The sequence below is a fragment of the Hippopotamus amphibius genome, chromosome 5 (assembly GCF_030028045.1).
Source record: "Hippopotamus amphibius kiboko isolate mHipAmp2 chromosome 5, mHipAmp2.hap2, whole genome shotgun sequence".
Classification (NCBI taxonomy): Eukaryota; Metazoa; Chordata; class Mammalia; order Artiodactyla; family Hippopotamidae; genus Hippopotamus; species Hippopotamus amphibius.
Window position 1 is genome coordinate 5524686 of NC_080190.1, and position 18872 is coordinate 5543557.

An 18872-nucleotide genomic window follows, 5' to 3' on the forward strand; every position below is an offset into this window, starting at 1 on the left:
AGTACAGTTCCCTGTGCTGTACAGTAGGTCCTTGTTGTTTATCTAGTTTATACACAGTAGTGTGTTTCTCTTAATCCCAAGACTCACAGACACAGAAAACATGCTTATGGTTGGCACAACGGAAGGAAGAGGGGAGGAATAAGTTGGGAGTTTGGGAAGAACAGTCTATTTGATGTTGGAAGAGCCTTTTGGTCTCATTGAAGTTCAGTTTACCCATGCACATAAGCAAATAATAAAATCCATCTTGCTCACTCTTTGCCTTGAATCTTGGGCAAGTTAATTAAATTCTCGAAGCCTTAATTGTCCTTATCTGTAAAATGGGCCTGCTATTGTTAACCCCTTCGGTTTACTGTGTGAATTAGATGACATAATGTGTGTATCTGGCAAGTAGTAAGCATTCAATAAATGGTAGCTGCCAATAACAGTAAGAGAAATAATATGATGATGCAAAGTCAGCCTTTTCAACAAAGTACACACAAAAAACTAATGCCTTGGAGTGTGTTAGCCAATAAGGTAGCCAGAGAACCCTTGAAATGTAGCTTGGGCCACGGAGGAGTAGAATTTTCCAGTTTAGTTAATTCTATGTAATATTTTAACTTAAATGGAAAAAAATGACACCTGATTCAGTTACTGTTAACAACTCTTTAGAACAACGGGAACAACGTGGGTATGAGCATCTACTTTTCAGTGGTAAATTTTATTAAATGTTAAAAATACAGATCGAGCATCTGTGATGAAAATTTAGCATCCAAACTGAGATGCGCTATAAATGTAAAAACCACACTGGATTTTAGAGACTTCGTAGGAAAAAAGAATATAAAATGTGCCATTTGTCATGTTTAGATCAAAGTCATGTTGACATGCTATTTCAGATAAAATATATGATGAAAATTAATTTCACCAACTGCTTTGAACTTTTTTTTTCACTGTGGACTATATAACATTATAAATCACATAAGTAGCTGGCATTCTATCTCCTTTGGACAGCACAGTCTCAGAGTGTGCTAGGAAGCAGATGTTAAAGATTGGTTGTGCAATTTCTCCTTTTAATGAACTAGTGTTCATCTTCGGAAGGAGAATGAAGGCCACCGCTTCCTCCTGTCAGATCATCTTCACACTTACGGGACCGTGTGCCTGTCGTCAGTGCCTGGTAGTCTGAGTCAGGGCACAGATCTGAACCACGAGGGAGCCCAAGCCAGCCAGCACCGCAGTCCTGGTTTTCGCAGCCGTGCACGGAAGGGAATGCCATGCCGACAGCCCAGCCCAGACAGCCAGGAAGGCGCAGGCAGCGCGTGGGCCTAGACTCCACACAAATCAGCCATGGGGATCAGAGGTCCTGCCACACACCAGCCAGCCTTCCACACCCCGTTTCCCAGCGTGATCCACTGTGATTACAGACAGCAATAAGCTGACATCTGCTCATCCTCAGCTGTGCAGGCTGAGGCCATGATGATTAATGCTCTGGTAATGGGCACAGAGTTAGAAATATTAATCTCTATAAAAGGTATTCAACAGGCATCATCAGCTTATAAATGTCCAAGCAGAATATCCGTCTATAACTCCATTAAAGCTCTATATCAAAGCAAGACGCAAATACGAGAATGAATGTGTCCATTTAAAACATTCATTTTATGAACACTGAATAATGTGCTTCTTAATTTTTAGCTTGCTCACATTAAACAAATGATGCACAAAGTGCATTTAATAACCTTGAGCCTGTTACACAGAACTGAGGTCCAGATGAGCACTTTTAATGAGAATTAAACAGCAAGAGCCATGTAAATGGGGGATGCTTGCTATTCATCTTTTATAGACAATCATCTTATTTTTCAATGATCTCAGAACTCTGTACCCACAGGATTCTCTCCCTCCATGCAAATCTTCAAACACCAGAAACGCAGAGAACAGAGCCAGCAGTGGAAAGGATCACAGGAGCAATCTACTCATGCCCACATTTCACAGATGTGGGAAGAAGCAGGAGCCAGAGTTGTAGGGACTAGGCGGCAGCTGAGCCAGAATCAGACACCTGATCCTGAAGCCAGAGCACCTTATGACCCACGCATGTGCACATGTGTGTAAACATGTATAACTCAGGTATCGTTATGTGTCTAATGCAGATTAAATTTTCCCAGGAATTATTTTAATTCGCTTTAAGCAAGCCGTGGTCATTCTCAGTACCAGGAGGATAAATCCACAGCAAGTAACCCTAGGTTATGTCAATTTGTCAGTTTTCCTTTCTGAACTTCAGTTTCTTTGTCTGTACAATGGAATAAATACAGCTGCCCTGCACTGGGTTTCTATTTCTATCGACGGGTAGTACCTTTGTAAGTATCTGTCAGAAGAGTCTCAGCACCACTTGGCTGAGTGCTGAAATGATCAGAAATAAGACCACCTGCCTGTCAGTTAGTTGAGAGAGTGACAGAGCAATTAAAAGTATCTTGAAAATTGGAAGGGTACATGGCAAGATATAGATGGCAAAACAATAGGAAAAAGAAGCTGGTCAAAGATATGTCTTCTGGATGAAGCCATTGGGCCTCATAAAAAGTGTGTCAACTTTTGAAAGAAGGGAGTGGAGAAGCAGATATTTTGATTCCTTTAGTTTGGAGATGTACAATCATAGAGGTTAACCAGCCATTAGTACTATAATAATAAATACTTTGTCAGAAGAAAGAAAGGAAAGAAGAGCCAATGGAGAAAATTCTCAAATGAGTCCCATTTAAAAGAAGATGAAAATATTAGAACGACTCAAGCAAAATGCCAGGGAAGATAGTGTAGAACATATTGGTCAGACCAGGAATCTATTTTCTGGATGGAAATTCATTTAAGGACGTGGCTTGGTATGTTTGAGAGGAATTCAATAGGACTGCCAGTCCTTGGGCAGAATCTGACCATGTGGAGGATGAGAAAACAGAGAGAGAAAAACAGGACTGGGGAGTCATGTGCATTCTTTTACCCAAGAGCATGACAGTAACCGAGAACATAGGTCTTGGCCAGTGTGGCCCAGCACACACTTTTCTACTGGTTGCCCCCACAATGAACTACATAGTTAAAAAAAACAATGTCAAAACCATATGGTCAAATGCAGTTTATTGTATGTCACCTGTATCTCAATAAAAGTTCTTCAAAAAAAAAAAAAAAAAAAAACCATATGGTCTGTCCACTCCATCTTGAGGGAAGGACTGTGCCCTCAGGGAGGGCTTTATGCAACAGAAAAAAGTAGGAGAATCTAGGAGACTGCAGGCTGACCTGGGGCTCTTCCAACTGTCCCAGGCAAGTGTCTGTAGGCAACATGATGCAGGCACAGAGCTAAGCTCGGGGCCTGGAAGGAACTGTGAACTGGGGAGACTCAGAGACCTGCTATCCCAGTGCCAGTGTGAGCCTAGATATGGGACAACTAAGGCAGACTCTTCTGAGACTGCTCTTCATGCCCTCAATATCAAGCAACAGGGACAGGAGTCCACTCAGAGGTGAGTGCAGAACAGAGAGCCAACAGACTATGATAAAGGTTAGATCAACTACACCCTGAGGAACTTGACACTGCCAATTTGATCACACAGAAAGAGAAGAGAAAAGGCTATGAAAACTGCATAAGCGTATAAGCACAACACTACATGGTTTATTTATGTTTAATCTATTTATGTGTTTACTTATTCACATACTTGTATTTTATCTTGTTCCATATGGCATTAGAAGGGAATTCAATTTTCAGAATGCATTACTCATATGCTGGATGTGAAACAGCTGAAGAAAAGAGTAGGTGATGGATTTGTATCAGGACAACTCCTTAATCAGCACCACGGTGGTGGACAGCTCCCTGCCTGGGATGTTGCTTGCAGACTAGGACTTGCTACTTAACTCCGGGGTCGTTACCTATAAATTAAGAAAATTTCTCCTCCGGGGTCGTTACCTGTAAATTAAGAAAATTTCTCTTTTCTAAATATGCATTTTTTAAACAGATGGCTCTGAAGCCTCTCAGAGGAATCAAACTTGCTAACCAACAGTCCTGAGCACATGGTAGGTGCTCAACAAATTACAATGGCATTGAAATGGATATAATTAAGAAACTGAAATTGATTTCACCCTCCTAGGTTCATGAAGCCATTTCTAAAAGGCAGCACCGTTTTAACAAATGATCTTTTCAAAAACACGTATAATGAAAGCTATAGAGTGATATATAGAATGAGGGATGAAAAAAGGTACAGTACTTTATAAAGATTAAAATTTTCTCAGGGCATGAAAACAAAGTAACAGAGGAGAAAATTGTACTCATATTCCACCATTACTTAAAGAATTAGTCTTTGGAGTTCACAGCTGGTAACGTTCATTAGAAGTCTTCAGCACAACTATCTAATTCAAGTATTCCAGAATGCTTTACGAGTGGTACAGTGAGTAACTGTGGCATATGACGGTCCCAACCCCAATTTTTCTTTCTGTGCAACATCCATGAAGTTAATAAAAACTACTACAGAGTAGTTCTGGGTTTAAGATCCATGTCAATAAAGAGAAATACCTCCATCCTCCATGGTGGAGGAGCTCAGGAGATTTTATTTTGATTTGTTCATGGATTCAAAGCATTAAGAAGGTATATTTTACTATAGGTCTGTATTAAACACACAGCTTTTCTTTCTACGATTTAAAGCACAACAAATTGATTAATAGGGTAATTCTTTTAGAGATATAAATTTCCTATCTTGGATCGAATCACAGTGAAAACAGTCTAGAAATCTGACTTCGGTAATTCCTACTAGCTAGTCTCAACAGGCCTCTGGGCCTTTGCCCTCAGATTTTAAAGGGCTGCTGTAACTAATGTTTCCACCATTAAAAAGGAGAGTTTTACTCTGCTCGATAACAGGAAGAATCATTCACCTTGAAGACAAGAACGAGGAAAATTATTTGAGCTCTCTAGGCCTACATTTTTAAGAAGCTCTGCATTGTTCAAAAATGGAGCACAAATGAGGTTTTATGAGGCTGATGAACACTGTCTAAAAGGAGCCTATTTGTTATACTGAAGGAAAGAGCTACAGGAATGGCCAGTGAGGGTCTTCCCTGGTGGTGCAGTGGTTGAGGGGGACACGGGTTTGAGCCCTGGTCTGGGAAGATCCCACATGCCGAGGAGCAACTAAGCCTGTGTGCCACAACTACTGAGCCCGTGTGCCACAACTACTGAAGCCCACTCTGCAACAAAAGGAGCCACCGCACTGAGAAGCCTGTGCACCACAACGAAGAGCAGCCCCTGTTCGCCACAACTAGAGAAAGCCCGTGCGCAGCAACGAAGACCCAACACAGCCAATGAATGAATAAATAAATAAAAATTAAAAAAAAAAAAAAAAGGAATGGCCAGAGAATGAGGGAATGGCACATTTCCATTTCTACTCGTTGCTAGATTCCAACAATCAGGGACAAAATAAAAACAAACAAAGGGGTCCCAGTGAATAGTAAGCATAAACCAAAGTAATCCACCAAAGGTATTAAACTAAATAAACTACTATCAAGACTATAAAGGGATCGTCTCACCATTAAATCCTCAAATCTTTATTCTCCAAGTCTTACACTATTCTGCAAAAACAAACAAACTTATGACACAAGGTAAGTATATCGTATGCTCTAAAGGAAATCTGTCCATTGCTTTGGTCACTTTCAGTATGAGAATATGGCAAGACTAGATCTTGAAAACCAAGGAAATTCAGTATTAATTGGAGTAAGCTTCCCCAAGGTCTCAGGTTCAGAACTGCAGCAGAAAGGAGCCCATGTGCATAAGAGCACGTCTCCCACCTCAAAAGGCTTCTTGCAAGTGTTTCCAGTGCTCTTGACTAATTTAAAAGTGAATGCTATCTCAGGGTGATTTTATTCCAAATGCCATAACATTAATATAAAATATTTTTGTGGGCATAAATCCCAAACCTTGGTGTCCTAGTGTTTACTTTAATTTAATTACATTGAAACTTTTCATTTCTATAATAGGATTTAAGCTTTAATTTTCACAGCTTTTGTCAGATACGTGGGCAACAAGAGAATCCCATGGGAGCAAAGCTACAAATGTACAAATTAGGAAGCTCTGACCTTTCCGTCTCTTTGTAACTTGCTTTGAAAACCTGCTCACTCCACGCCACAGGTTATATATGCAAGAGTCATCTTTTTGTGAAGCACATAATCTATTTGACCAGCTTTCAAGTACTCAAGTCACATCTCCAGACAATGCTTGGAGCCATCACCGCCCATTCATTGGCTGTCTGAGCACAGCATGATAACACGTCCAAGTCCTTCACCTCAGCTGGGGAGCAGCAGCGGGAACAGCCAAGGTGGGTTCCCGGCACCAACATGGAGACCAGCTGCACATCCTCCCTGTTCTGAAACAGTGCCATTCACTTTTTGACTACAAGCATACATTTGAAAAGACACCCTCATGAAATGCTATGAAGCCTGGGATTTGCCTCAAAATATCTAGGGGAGGGAGAGGGATGGATTGGGAGTTTGGGGTTAGCAGATGCAGACTATTATAAACAGAATGGATAAACCACAAGGTCCTAGTGTGTAGGACAGGGAACTATACTCAATATCCTGTGATACACCATAATGGAAAAGAATATGAAAAAGAATGTCTATATAGATATAGATATAGATAGATACAGATAGATATAGATATACATAGATACAGACATATATATACGCATGACTAAATCACTTTGCTGTACAGCAGAAATTAGTGCAACAGTGTAAATCAACCATACTTCAATAAAAGAAATTTATTAAAAAAATCTGGGGAAGGGGCTTCCCTGGTGGCACAGTGCTTAAGAATCTGCCTCCCAATACAGGGACACAGGTTCCATCCCTGGGCCAGGAAGATCCCACATGCCACAGAGCAACTGAGCCCATGTGCCACAACTACTGAGCCTGCGCACCTGGAGCCCATGCTCCACAACAAGAGAAGCCACCGCAATGAGAAGCCCACGCACCACAAGGAAGAGTAGCCCCCGCTCACCACGACTAGAGAAAGCCCGTGCGCAGCAACGAAGACCCAACACAGCCAAAAAATAAACAAACAAATAAATAAATAAATAAGTGGCCTAAATTAAAAAAATACCTGGGGGAGGAGCACCAAGATAAAACAAGACCATGACTTGATAGGTTTTGAAGCCCAGCGAGGGGTACAGAGGTGTTCATTACACTTTTCTCCTCATTTTCCTAGATGTTTAAAATTTTCCATAATTTTAACAAAGAGCTATCTTGAGTCCAGAGGTACAGCGAGCTTCCCCGAGTAAACACAAGACCGCTCTGCCCTTAGGTCAAGTGAACTACAGCTGCGTGTCCTCCTCCTGCTCTGTGCTGCGCCCTGGGGAAAGAAGTGCTGGATTTGAACGCTGGATAAATATCCCTCGTGAGCCAGCCACTGTTCTAGGCACCAGCAATAGAGGAATAAAAAGATGAACAAGAAGGCCACGCTCCAAGGCCTCTGCCTTTCAGGAAGGACCACAGAAAATGAGCAAGCCGAGAAGAAAAACCAGGCAGTGACCGCACATTGTGGAGCGTGGCAGGAGGAGCCCGGGGGCAGTGCCTCGGGGGGTATTTCATTTACGCAGGGGGCGCAGAGCACCTCTCCGAGGAAGCTCACTATGTAATCCCTTTCAGTATGTGGTCCGGGTCTATTTTCTTTCGTCCCATATTTGACATGATAACACCCTCCCCAACGAGGGCAAGGTCTCATCTGCCATTTTTCTACCAAATCCTCAACAAAAATGAAAAGACATGGCTAAAATTTATTGAACGTGCATTAAATGCTGAGTGCAAATCTCAGTACCACACATGTATTAATCTTCAAGATACGTAATGTGGGCAAGAAGAAAAGGGCAGCTGGAGCAAATGAAGCCTGGAGGGTAACTTACCCGTGGTCACTGAGTTAGCAGGTAACAGAGGCAGGTGAGTCCAGGGGATGTGACCACAAAGCCCACACACACTCACAACCCTCTTGTGAGCCGCCTGCCCTCATCACAGCAAGGGGTTCAGAAACACATAGTTCTTTATCGATGAGGAAGTGAAATCACTCATAGCAGAAATGATGCAAACCAGTCATTCATTTTATTTTTTAAGCAAAGCAAAGGGAGAGAGACAGGCACTAAGAAAAGGCGGATGTGGCTGGCCCCCAATCAGGCGCTCCGTGTCGCTGGAAATCTCCGGAGGGGCTGGACCAGCACTGGCATTGTCAGTGATCTCCTGGGTCACATATGCAGCACGGCCAGGGCCACACACAGCTTCTGAACAGCATTCTCATGTTCGGGGGAGATTTCTACACTATGAGCTCTGTTTCCCCAGCGCAGAAGCCAGAATTCAAATCCACAGCCACCCCTGCAACTACTACTATGTCCCGGATTCTGCCAAGGAGGTGTGACTTCTTAGGATGGCGACTGGAAACGAGCCGTGCGAAGGACAGTTCTGTAAAGAACTCTCATTTCCTTCGGACCAGGGTGGAGGCTGTAGAGGCAGCAGGAGTTGCAAGGTCCTGATTCAGAAGGCGCATTGCAGCTGGTACAGCCGTGAACAGATGGCAGTGACAGCAGCCGTGGTGTCCACACGGGTTAGGCCAAATACAACCCTATTTGCCAAAAGCCACGTCACCTGTAGTAGCCTAACAAACTCAGCTGGATGCACCCTCAGTTTTCTAGTCCTTTAACCAGACAGAAAAGGAGCCAGGCTGAGCCAACGATAAGCCTTGGCCTGCTGGGACTCAAACCCGGCAAAGGAAGGCTTTCCTGCAGAGGAGCAATGCCAGTTTCAGAATTCACAGCCAGCCTCACTGCACCCAGATCAGCTTGCCATTCCCATCAAGGTGAGTCTCTTCAAACAATGGAATATCTTTTTTTTTTTAAGCTCTTTATTGGAATATAATTGCTTTACACTCTTTTATCAGCTTTAGAGGTACACCAAAGTGAATCAGCTGTAGGAATATCTTTGATATTGCAGGGAGATGGAAAGAAATGTTTTAAGGGTAAAGCAGCTGAGTTTCTTCTATGAGTGATGCGTAAAGACACGCCCCGGAGCCCAACAGAGGAACCAGAGGAGCCAGGCAGGGATGCACTCTGACCACATCCCCCAGAGACCGTTGACGAAGCTCCAGCACATTCAGTAACTTGTGCAACTAAATCTAGTTATAACACATTCCAAATATCTAGACAGGAAGGGAGTTAGTTTGACTGATTCCACTTGGGTTAGGAAAGAGGACGTGGACAACTACATTTTTTACAAATTAACAAGAAATGGAACAAGGCAAGAAAATCACAGCCATCATATCTCATCAGAAAATGGCTCGGCTTTAAATATTTATACCAAATGTAGCACAGAATATTTTGCACAAGTAATGACATCTTCGTAAGAAAAGACCAACCGGAAGATTTCCAGTGATAAGTCTTTCCTGACAAGGAGGTAAGGCAGCTCTTGATAACTCTGACGAAGCAGGGAGCCTGAAGATGAGAAAAATCAGGGCTGTCCTTGCTGTCTTTACCCAGAAAGATTCTTAAAACTCAAAGCCGGTAAGCCGGTCTTTACCCAGAAAGATTCTTAAAACTCATGTGCACATTGGACATCGCATTCTGAAAGGCTTCCAGGCAGCCGGTGAATCTCCAGTAGTACATTTGGGCTGAAGATTATGACTTAGACAACGTCGACTGATTGGACAATTCTGGAGCTGCTTGTAAGACACGAAGCTTTGGGATAATTTTGGCTCATTTCACCCATGATAAATTCTGGACTCATATATTTCCTACAGTCTCACCATGTCGGGTGCAACTGACAATGTTAAATTCCTACCTGTGTAATAACTAGGAAGATACCAGGTTAATAATTCCAAAATATTACACATCCTGGCAACTCCCCACCAAACCAAGCTAAATATTTATATGCACGCTGCATATTTCCAAAACAAGACTTAAGGGTGGTCTATGCCTGGGACTCTCTGCACTTTCTGGACTTGGGTAGCTATTTCCTTTCCCATGTTAGGGAAGTTTTCAACTAGAATCTCTTCCAATATTTTCTCAGGTCCTTTCTCTCTCTCTTCTCCCTCTGGGACCCCTATAATGTGAATGTTGGCGCGTTTAACATTGTCCCAGAGGTCTCTTAGGCTGTCTTCAGTTCTTTTCATTCTTTTTTCCTTATTCTTTTCCACATCAGCGATTTTCACCATTCTGTCTTCCAGGTCACTTATTCGCCCTTCTGCCTCAGTCAATCTGCTATTGGTTCCTTCTAATGTATTTTTCATTTCAGTTATTGTGTTCCATATCTGTTTGTCTGCTCTTTAATTCTTCTAGGTCTTTGGTAAACTTTTCAATCTTTGCATCCAGTCTTTTTTCAAAGTCCTGGATCATCTTCACCATCATTATTCTGAATTCTTTTTCTGGAAGGGTGCCTATCTCCTCTTCATGTAGTTCTTTTTCTGGGGTTTTATCCTGTCCCTTCATCTGGTACAAAGTCCTCTGCTTTTTCATTTTCTCTATCTTTCTGTGGCTGTGGTTTTCAGTTCCACAAGACGAACTACTGCTGATACTGCTTGATACTGCTGTCTGCCCTCTTGTGGAGGAAGCTATCTAGGAGGCTCGTGCGTGCTTCCTGATGGGAGGGACTCTACACTTCTCAACAAGAACCAGTTCGACTCCCCTCTTCACCCTTTAATCTTGTTCACACATAGGCTTCAGCTTTCCAGATCCAGTGGTTCTGGATCTCACTGCATTGTCCCTTGGCTCTGCCTTCCCCTTCGACCTCCATACCAATTCCTTCTGAAAGTGTAGGTCCAAATTCCAAAGGTACTTCAGCAAAAACTTGAGTCTCTCTTTAGCAGAGCCATTTAGTTGGGATGTGAAGAGAGAGGGCTTGAGACAGGAGGAACCTGTGCCTCCAAAAGTCTCCCCCTACCAGGGTCTTCCTGCGGGCCAGCCAACTCCAAGTTCTGAGCTAGTGAAGCTGCTTTGGTTTAAGAGATGGTTCCTGACTCTGAAATATATTTTCAAAAGAAGATCTATTTTAAATATTTTTAACTGAACTGTTTATGCCTTAGGTCCTTATTCAAAGGGACCTTATTCATTTGGCATGCGAAACAAGGTTTTGCAATAGAAATTTTGAAATATATGTAATATGTCCACAAGAAGGCCCTCCCTGTATCAACACAATAAAAGCCAAGCACAATCAATCCATTGACAATTGTTATTTTTTGACAAGTGTTAACTCAGTGAAGGCACTGGTGGTAGTGGTGGTGTTTGTGTTTGTGTGTCTTGGGGTTGGATGGTTGGAAGAAGAGATATTAGTAACCTACCTAATAAGGCCCAGAGAGAAAACTTTCAGGGGATTTCACCTGCTGTGGTATAGTTTCGTCAATACGGAAAGAAACAAGGAAGCAGTGTCTCCACATGTCACCTCCATCATCATATCTCCCTGGAGCCCCACAGAGTCCCCAAGCTTTAGAAGACACCTGAAGAATAAGCAATTCAATATTCAGCCTTCCAAGGAGAGCCTGAAATACGGACAGCCGGGATTACTGGCTTAAGGAGATTCATGGGCTTTGAGCCTCAAACAATGGTGACACAGTTGACTTTCTTTTATGCCAGTGAGAAACAGAGAGAGATGTCTGTTTGGAAAGGCTGCAGAAAGCCACTCACTTCTTGGTTTGATGTGTTTTCTCTGGAAGAACACTTCCACCCAAATGAAGTCTTAACATTTCCTCTTGACATAAGCCTTAGCTATCAGTGTAGACTCCAGTGAATTGTATAAAGTTAAATCAAGAAATAAGATGCAAAACATCAGATCCACTAGTCCAGATGGTACAAAGGACTACACCAGACACACACTGAGTTCTCAACAGGGACATCCCAGGCATGAGGACCAAAAAAAAAAAGAATGGAACAGCCAAACGTCTGGGCACAAATGGAACAGAATAAATGTATGCCTCTCCGTCAGAATGTCAGTCAACACTCTTCACATGTGTCTCCAATAAATGAGGAAGGCTGTAGAATTATGCAAAGATCTTAAGCTTTCAATAAAGCTTCTTGACAAGTGTAAAATATTAATTCAATCTGTCCAAACAGAAAGAAAGTGATTAATAAAAAGGGTAGGGAGATAACGTCTGGAAACATTAGGTGTTCCTCGGGGTGAATGAGTTGAGGAATCATGAAAATTCTTTTTCCTCTGAGCAGGGTTTGAAGAAATCCTGTCACCGAATGCCAAGTTCAGGCTAAGACAGAACCATGTCTTCTACATTTTAAAAAAATTTGCAATTTTTCATTGCAATCATCTCAATGGAAGCCAGTGATTGCCTCCCCAGGACAATCACTCACCTCAAAGGCTACAATGTTCGCTGATTACCCCAGGGCTCTGGTGTACACCGCAATTCCAAACTAGGAGGTTCTGCCTTCATTTTTCAATGATCTATTACCCACAGTGTATGTCAATTACCATTCTCTGGTAAGGACTAAATCTTCCTGTCTTGTAGTGGAGCTGTTTCAATTGGCTGCAACCTCCCCTTGACAAAGAAGAGAGCATTCAGAAGAGGCAAGTTCTACAGACAATGACTATTGTGACAATTTAATGATTCTCGGGGTTTCACTCACCATGCTGTGTGAAGAGGTCACTGTGAATTATTTCAATCAAGCAATATAGCTTCTGAATGGTCAGCAAGCCCACAGGAACATTTAGGATGAAATCAGTAAACATTTTGCTATAAAAGGAAAAACACAAGTGAAAAAGAGTTGAAGGATATATAACAAAATGACCCAATGGGATACAAGACAGTATGGAACTCACTGAATGGTCATTAAATGCCACCAGAATGTTGGATAAGGCTCATTATACAATGTGGGCCAAAATCTCATCCAAAAGAACGATGCTTTGAAATGTTAGCTTTTCACTTCGCACCCACTAAAATGGCTATAATCCAAAAGACAGCCAATAACACATGTTGACTAGGATGTGAAGAAACTGGTACCCTCATTCCACGCTGGTGGGAATGCAAGATAGTGCAGCCAGTTTGGAATACTGTTTGGCAGTTCCTCAAAATGTTAAACATAGTACCATACGACCCAGCATTTCCACTTCCAGGTAAATACCCCCAAAAAAAGACAATATATATCCACACAAAATCCTGTACATGAATCATAGCAACGTTATTCATAACACTCAAAAAATGGAAAAACCAGATGTCCATCAACTGATGAATGGATAAACCCAATGTAGTATATCCATACAATTCACCCATGAAAAGGAATGAAATTCTGACATTAATAGACCTTGAAAACATTACATTAAGTGAAAGAAGCTAGTCACAAAAGGCCACATATATTGTATGATTCCATTTATGAGAAATGCCCAGAAAAAGTAAATCTATAAACACAGAAAGCAGGTTAGTGGTTGCCTAGGGCTAGGGAGGGAGTGGACATTGACTCTTACTGGGGTGACAAAACTGCTCTAACAGTACATTATGGTGATGGTATAGAAGTGTCCTTCTTGATATGGGAAAACAAGATGTCATCAGTGCAGCAGTCGATTTTAAAATAAAAACTGTAATGCTGCGACTTCCCTGGTGGCACAGTGGTTAAGAATCTGCCTGTCAATACAGGGGACATGGGTTCAAGCCCTGGTCCAGGAAGATCCCACATGCCAAGGAGTAACTGAAACCTGTGCACCATAACTACTGAACCTGCATTCTACAGCCTGTGAGCCACAACTATTGAGCCCACGTGCCACAATTACTGAAGCCTGAGCGCCTAGTGCCCATGGTCCACAACAAGAGAAGCCACCGTACTGAGAAGCCCGAGCACCGTAACGAAGAGGAGCCCCTGCTCACCACAACTAGAGAAAGCCCGTGTGCAGCAACGAAGACCCAACACAGCCAAAAATTAAATTAAAAATAAATTTTAAAAAAAAGCAATGCTGAATTCTTTTAGGGGTGTATGGGGGGGTGTGTGTGTGTCTGTCAGTGTGTGTCACGCACACTTGCACACAAAAGACAACTAGAAGGATCGAGATCCTCATGGAATTAACTTTGAGTTATTCTCCTCTGTGATCTCTCTTCTTTCACCAAAACATGACTCAATTTTCTCAACAGGGAAAAATACATCCATGATTTTCAATGTCATTTTCTGAAAAATCAGTAGGTGAGGTGCTGAAGAGGAACCCACGTGTGCAGTGTGCAGAAAGAGTCACGCACCCAAGAGCAGATGGGACCGGTCCTGGGGAAGGGGGTCCCCCATGGATCTCCAAGCACAAGGCACGAGCACCGGTCATGAACATGGACGTCACCCCTCTAATGAGCGAGGGCCTGGCCCCCGTGCTCCAGGAGGACAGCCCCAGAGTATGGCCACAGCCGACCCAACCACAGCTTCCCCCTCGTCCTCTGTTTCTCCAGGCCTGAGGTTCTCAGACAGGGGCATTCACTGGAAGCACTTGGAGGGATCGTTAAAACCAAATAGCTGGGCCCCACCCCCAATTTCTAATCCCAGAAGATCTGGGAAGGAGCCCAAGATTCAGCAAGTTCCCAGGGGCTGCTACTGCCGTGGCCCAGACCACTGGCTGCGAGCCGGGCTGCAGGGACGGGGCAAACGGAGGCCCAGGAGTGCAGACGTGCTGCCCGTGGGCCCGTTTGTGCCTCCTTTTCTCATTTAGAACCTGCTCACTATTACCAGCAGGGTCGGCGCCTGGGAGCAGAAAATACACGTGTTCACGCAAGACACGAAACCCTCAGGCACATCAGACACCTGCTGACGCGTGGGGAGAGCAGCTTCCCAAGAGCCCCTCACCATTCCCTTCCAGATGATGCGTGACCTATGCTGGACATAAAGCACGGGAAGGGTGACTTTTTTATCCCGTTTAACTACCCGAGGGACAGACGGCCCTTTACGAATATTTACGTGGAATTTTTGGCTGGTCAAGCGGTGCCATCACCTGCAGGTAAGTTTATTGTGTCAAATGTTAAATCAAAACCTAAACAAGGAGCAGAAGAGGGCTGTGCTCTGTGTGTCTGGGGTCACAGGGGCCACACACCCACTTGCTCACGACAGCTCTTTTCTGAAGGCAGTGACATCTGCACAGTAAACAACTGAGACTGTGATGGTGGTAAAACGGGGGGATAAAAGGAAGGGTTCGGTCCCCAGCCTGACTCCTCGCTCTGAAAGCCAATGCCCGGCTGCCCAGAGAGCTGTTGTGTTTGTTTTTCCTTTTACTATAACCTGAGCTGACAACTTCTGGCTCCTCTGCCTGAGGCTCACAGCCCTCGGTCAGGAGCCCCTGGAGAGATGCTGCGTGGTGATGAGATGGAGGAGGTGAGACACGAATATTAAAGCTCCTGTGTCAAAATGTTTAGGTGCTGAAAACAAAACCCAAACCCAAGAATCACGTGGTGAATTTTAAACTCTAAAGGATGCACAATGCCCAATTTTATTATTTACACAAGAGGCTACAATTAATCTTCTAAAGAAAATATTGTGACTGCTGGTAGATGATGCCTTTTTCACATAAAGACATAATGAGCTAAGTGTCACAGACACCACCACTAGAACATGTTCCAGAAAGATCCAGAGCACTGACCTATGCAGACAGGAGACAACCCAAGCATCCTGTGAACTAATGCTCTGAAGAGGAGGCCAAGCATGGCACATGGAAAGCCTCCGCCTTGGGTGCTTCCTTACCTGAGCTCCTTGGGATCGAATACCAATTTCACATCGTTGACAATGGTTGGCAAGTATTTCAGAGCTGCCCCCTGCAAACCAAGAAAAGAGAAGACTGTTGAGCCCAAGGCAGTTGGCAAATGTTAATACAAAGTTGTAAATACCATGAAGAACCACACATATACCAAGAAGACAAGGATCACTTTCCAGACAAGAAGGTGATGGTTAAACAGAACAAAAATAGAGCAGGGAGGAAAAAAGCCTCCGGTCCACAAGCAATGGATATTTGTTACACGGTTATCTTGACACATATTAATAACAGTAATATTAGCAGAAGCCAACATTCTCTGTTTGCTCACCGAATGCCTATACTGTGCTAAGCTTTTATGTGATTTTCCCCTTAACCCTAAGGACCTTATAACGAATGAAGACCTGTGCTCTCCAAAGAATCTTCCACCATCAAATTCGCTGCAGCCCTATCACATCCAACAGCTGGAATGACTGCCTTTGTTCCATTCCAAAAATGACTGCCCGTGTATCTAGGTCCCTTCGCTTGGAATCGTGTCCTTCTTTAGTAACTTTACCTCCTACATTCATATTCCTATTCTGTATGTTCTAGAAAACCCACACTTCCAGAAAATGGAGTGATGGTAATAGTGATAGATTCTAATACATGGTCTGCACTGTGCTAGACGCTTGTCTATTTTATCTTTGATTCCAACAGACCTCCTCCAGGAAGTTAGCTGAGTCAGAAGGCACGGAAACTGACACTGGAGATGTTAATTACTTGGCCCCCAGATCACAGGGATAGTACTGAACTGAGCTAGAATTAAAATTCAGTTTGGTGGGAAGCCAGAACCCCAGCCCCCCTCATCTATATCTGACTGGGAAAAGGTCCTGGATGTTAAGTGCTCTGACCCTGGCTGGGACCCCCCTCTGCCTGTGACTAAGTGACTCCTTCTACCAGGCTGGACTCCCCCTTCCTGAAAGAAATGGAGGAAAATAATACTCATGTCAAATATCTCCAGGGCCTGAAATAAAGCTCAAAATCTAATTAAATAAAGCTAGGTAACTCTTTCAACCCTGGAAAATGCCACACCTGTTACAGAAACAGTTGTTACCATTGTTTTCCAAAAGCAAGTAGGCAGCAACTCACCTTAAACAGAACACCCTGAATATACACAGTCAATTGATTTGCAACAAGGGACAAAGGTGCCCCCTCCTCCCGCACCAAAGGAAATTCCTTCCGTACCTCACACCCTATATAAAAATTAACTTTAAATGGTATATAGATCTTATATTCTTAAAACTATAAAACATCTAGAAGAAGATACTTGTAACTTTGGGCTAAGCAAAGATTTCTTTGATATGATACCAAAAGCATAATCTGTAAAAGAAAAAAATCGATGAATTGTGTGTGATCCAAACAAAAAATTTCTGCTCTTCAAAAGAACTTCTGCTGAGACGACAAGAGATGAGTGCGAGAAAATAACTGCAAATCACATATCCACTAAAGATTTGTATCCACCATATACAAAGAATTTCTGGAGCTCAATAATAAGAAAGCAACCTTCCCCGCTAAAATAGGCCAAGGATTTTAAGAGACACGTTTTCCAAAGAAGATCTATGGATGGCAAATAGACACTGGAAAAGCTGCTCAGCATCATGAGTCACCAGGGAAATGCAAATGAAAACCACAACAAGGCACCACTAACATCTATAAGGATTGCTAAAACGACACAAAATAAAATAAAACAAAAAACCTGACCATCCCAAGCGCTCTCTGCAGATGCTACTGGTGTGAATGCAAAACTGGGCCAGCATCTGTGGAAGAGCACTCCCCACAGGGCCCAGCAATCGCACTCCTGAGCACTGATCCCATGGCCATGAAAACACAGGTTCACACAAAACCCTGTATCTGAATGTTTACAGTTATTCGTAATTGTCAAAAACGAGAAACAACCTAAATGTCCCTCAAGAGGTGAATCCGTACAGTGGAACACTGCTCAGTAATTTAAAAAACCAAGGTCCTGTTACACACCACGTAGATGACCCTCAGATGCATTCTGAGAAGTAAAATGAGACAAACTCAAAGCTACATACTGATACGTCTATTTTTAGAACATTCTGGAAAAGGCAAAACTAGAGGGAGGGAGAACGCCTCAGTGGATGCCAGGGGGCGGAGGCTGGGGAAGGGACTGTCCGCAGTGGGGGATGGAGGATGTAAGGGGTTGGTGGAACTCTTCAATATGACTGTGTGCAAACTATACCTGAATTTTTTTAAAACCAACAAAAATATACTACCTGGAGGGACAGGCATGGAAAAAGCCTAAGAGACTCTTGGGCCCAGGTCTCAACTCTGGTGCCTAAGCGTTAAGTGGTCAGATTCAAGTCACTTCAAATGAGTTCTGGTTTCCTAAGGTGTCACCTGTGACTATGCTGTACCTGGCAGACACTCCTCTAGGTGCTAGCCTCTCCTGACAGTAAACCCTCAGTAGCCATATGAGAGGTCTATTACCAATCCCCTTCACAGATGAGAATTAGAGGCACAAGCAAAGTGAAATCATTTACCAGGATTTGGAGTCAATCTGTCCACCTCCAAGGTAAGAGTGAAACCACCCCAACAAGCCTCAGCGCTTCACAGCCAAGATGATCAAGGACAGCTGAGCAAAGTTCACCTCTAAATCTGCACTACGGAACGACTGGTGTTTTTCCCCAGGTGTTAACCCTGTCCTTCAGTGCCAGCCGGATCAAGGAATTCCAACTCTCTGCTCTGAGATGCAACTTTTGAAAAGAACCTTGAATATCAATAGAAACAATTTCATTCTGGTTTCCAAAATTCTGCTTCAACAACCCCGGAGTTGCTTTGAAAAACTAAAAAAATAGGTATTGTGACATTTAATAAAAAGCGTTTGCACAGCTGACCGCTCGGGCCGGAAAGTGTCTTGTCTAGTTTGTGAGGGTCCCCAAGGTGAGGACGCACTGGCATCGTGCGTTTCATCCTGGACCCCACGAAGCGGCGTCTGCCTGGAGCAGCGAGCGTGACAAGGACAGACAGCGGCAAACGAGACAGGCCGTCACGGCCCACCCTCTGCGGCCCGGGGGGCCGCCGGGCGCTGCGCCAACCGGGATCCTGAGGGCCCCCCAGCCCGAGGTCAGGCAGCGCCCACAGAGAGAGGGCTGTACTTGCTGTGAGCCCCCAAATGCTGGCTGACAGGGAACTCTGCCTGCCTGACC

At 43.6% G+C, this 18872-nt stretch overlaps 1 protein-coding gene across 4 annotated transcripts in view; it reads right to left on the minus strand.

The window, feature by feature from the left end:
- DOCK1 (dedicator of cytokinesis 1) overlaps positions 1-18872 on the minus strand; it is a 520609-nt gene that overhangs the window by 330212 nt on the left and 171525 nt on the right. For all 4 annotated transcript variants that reach the window (XM_057736106.1, XM_057736108.1, XM_057736105.1 and 1 more), the window contains exons 24-25: positions 15657-15727; positions 12585-12691 (exon numbers count right to left, since the gene is read on the minus strand). In XM_057736106.1, the coding sequence (XP_057592089.1) occupies positions 12585-12691; positions 15657-15727 (178 nt within the window). The remainder of the gene's footprint in view (positions 1-12584; positions 12692-15656; positions 15728-18872) is intronic.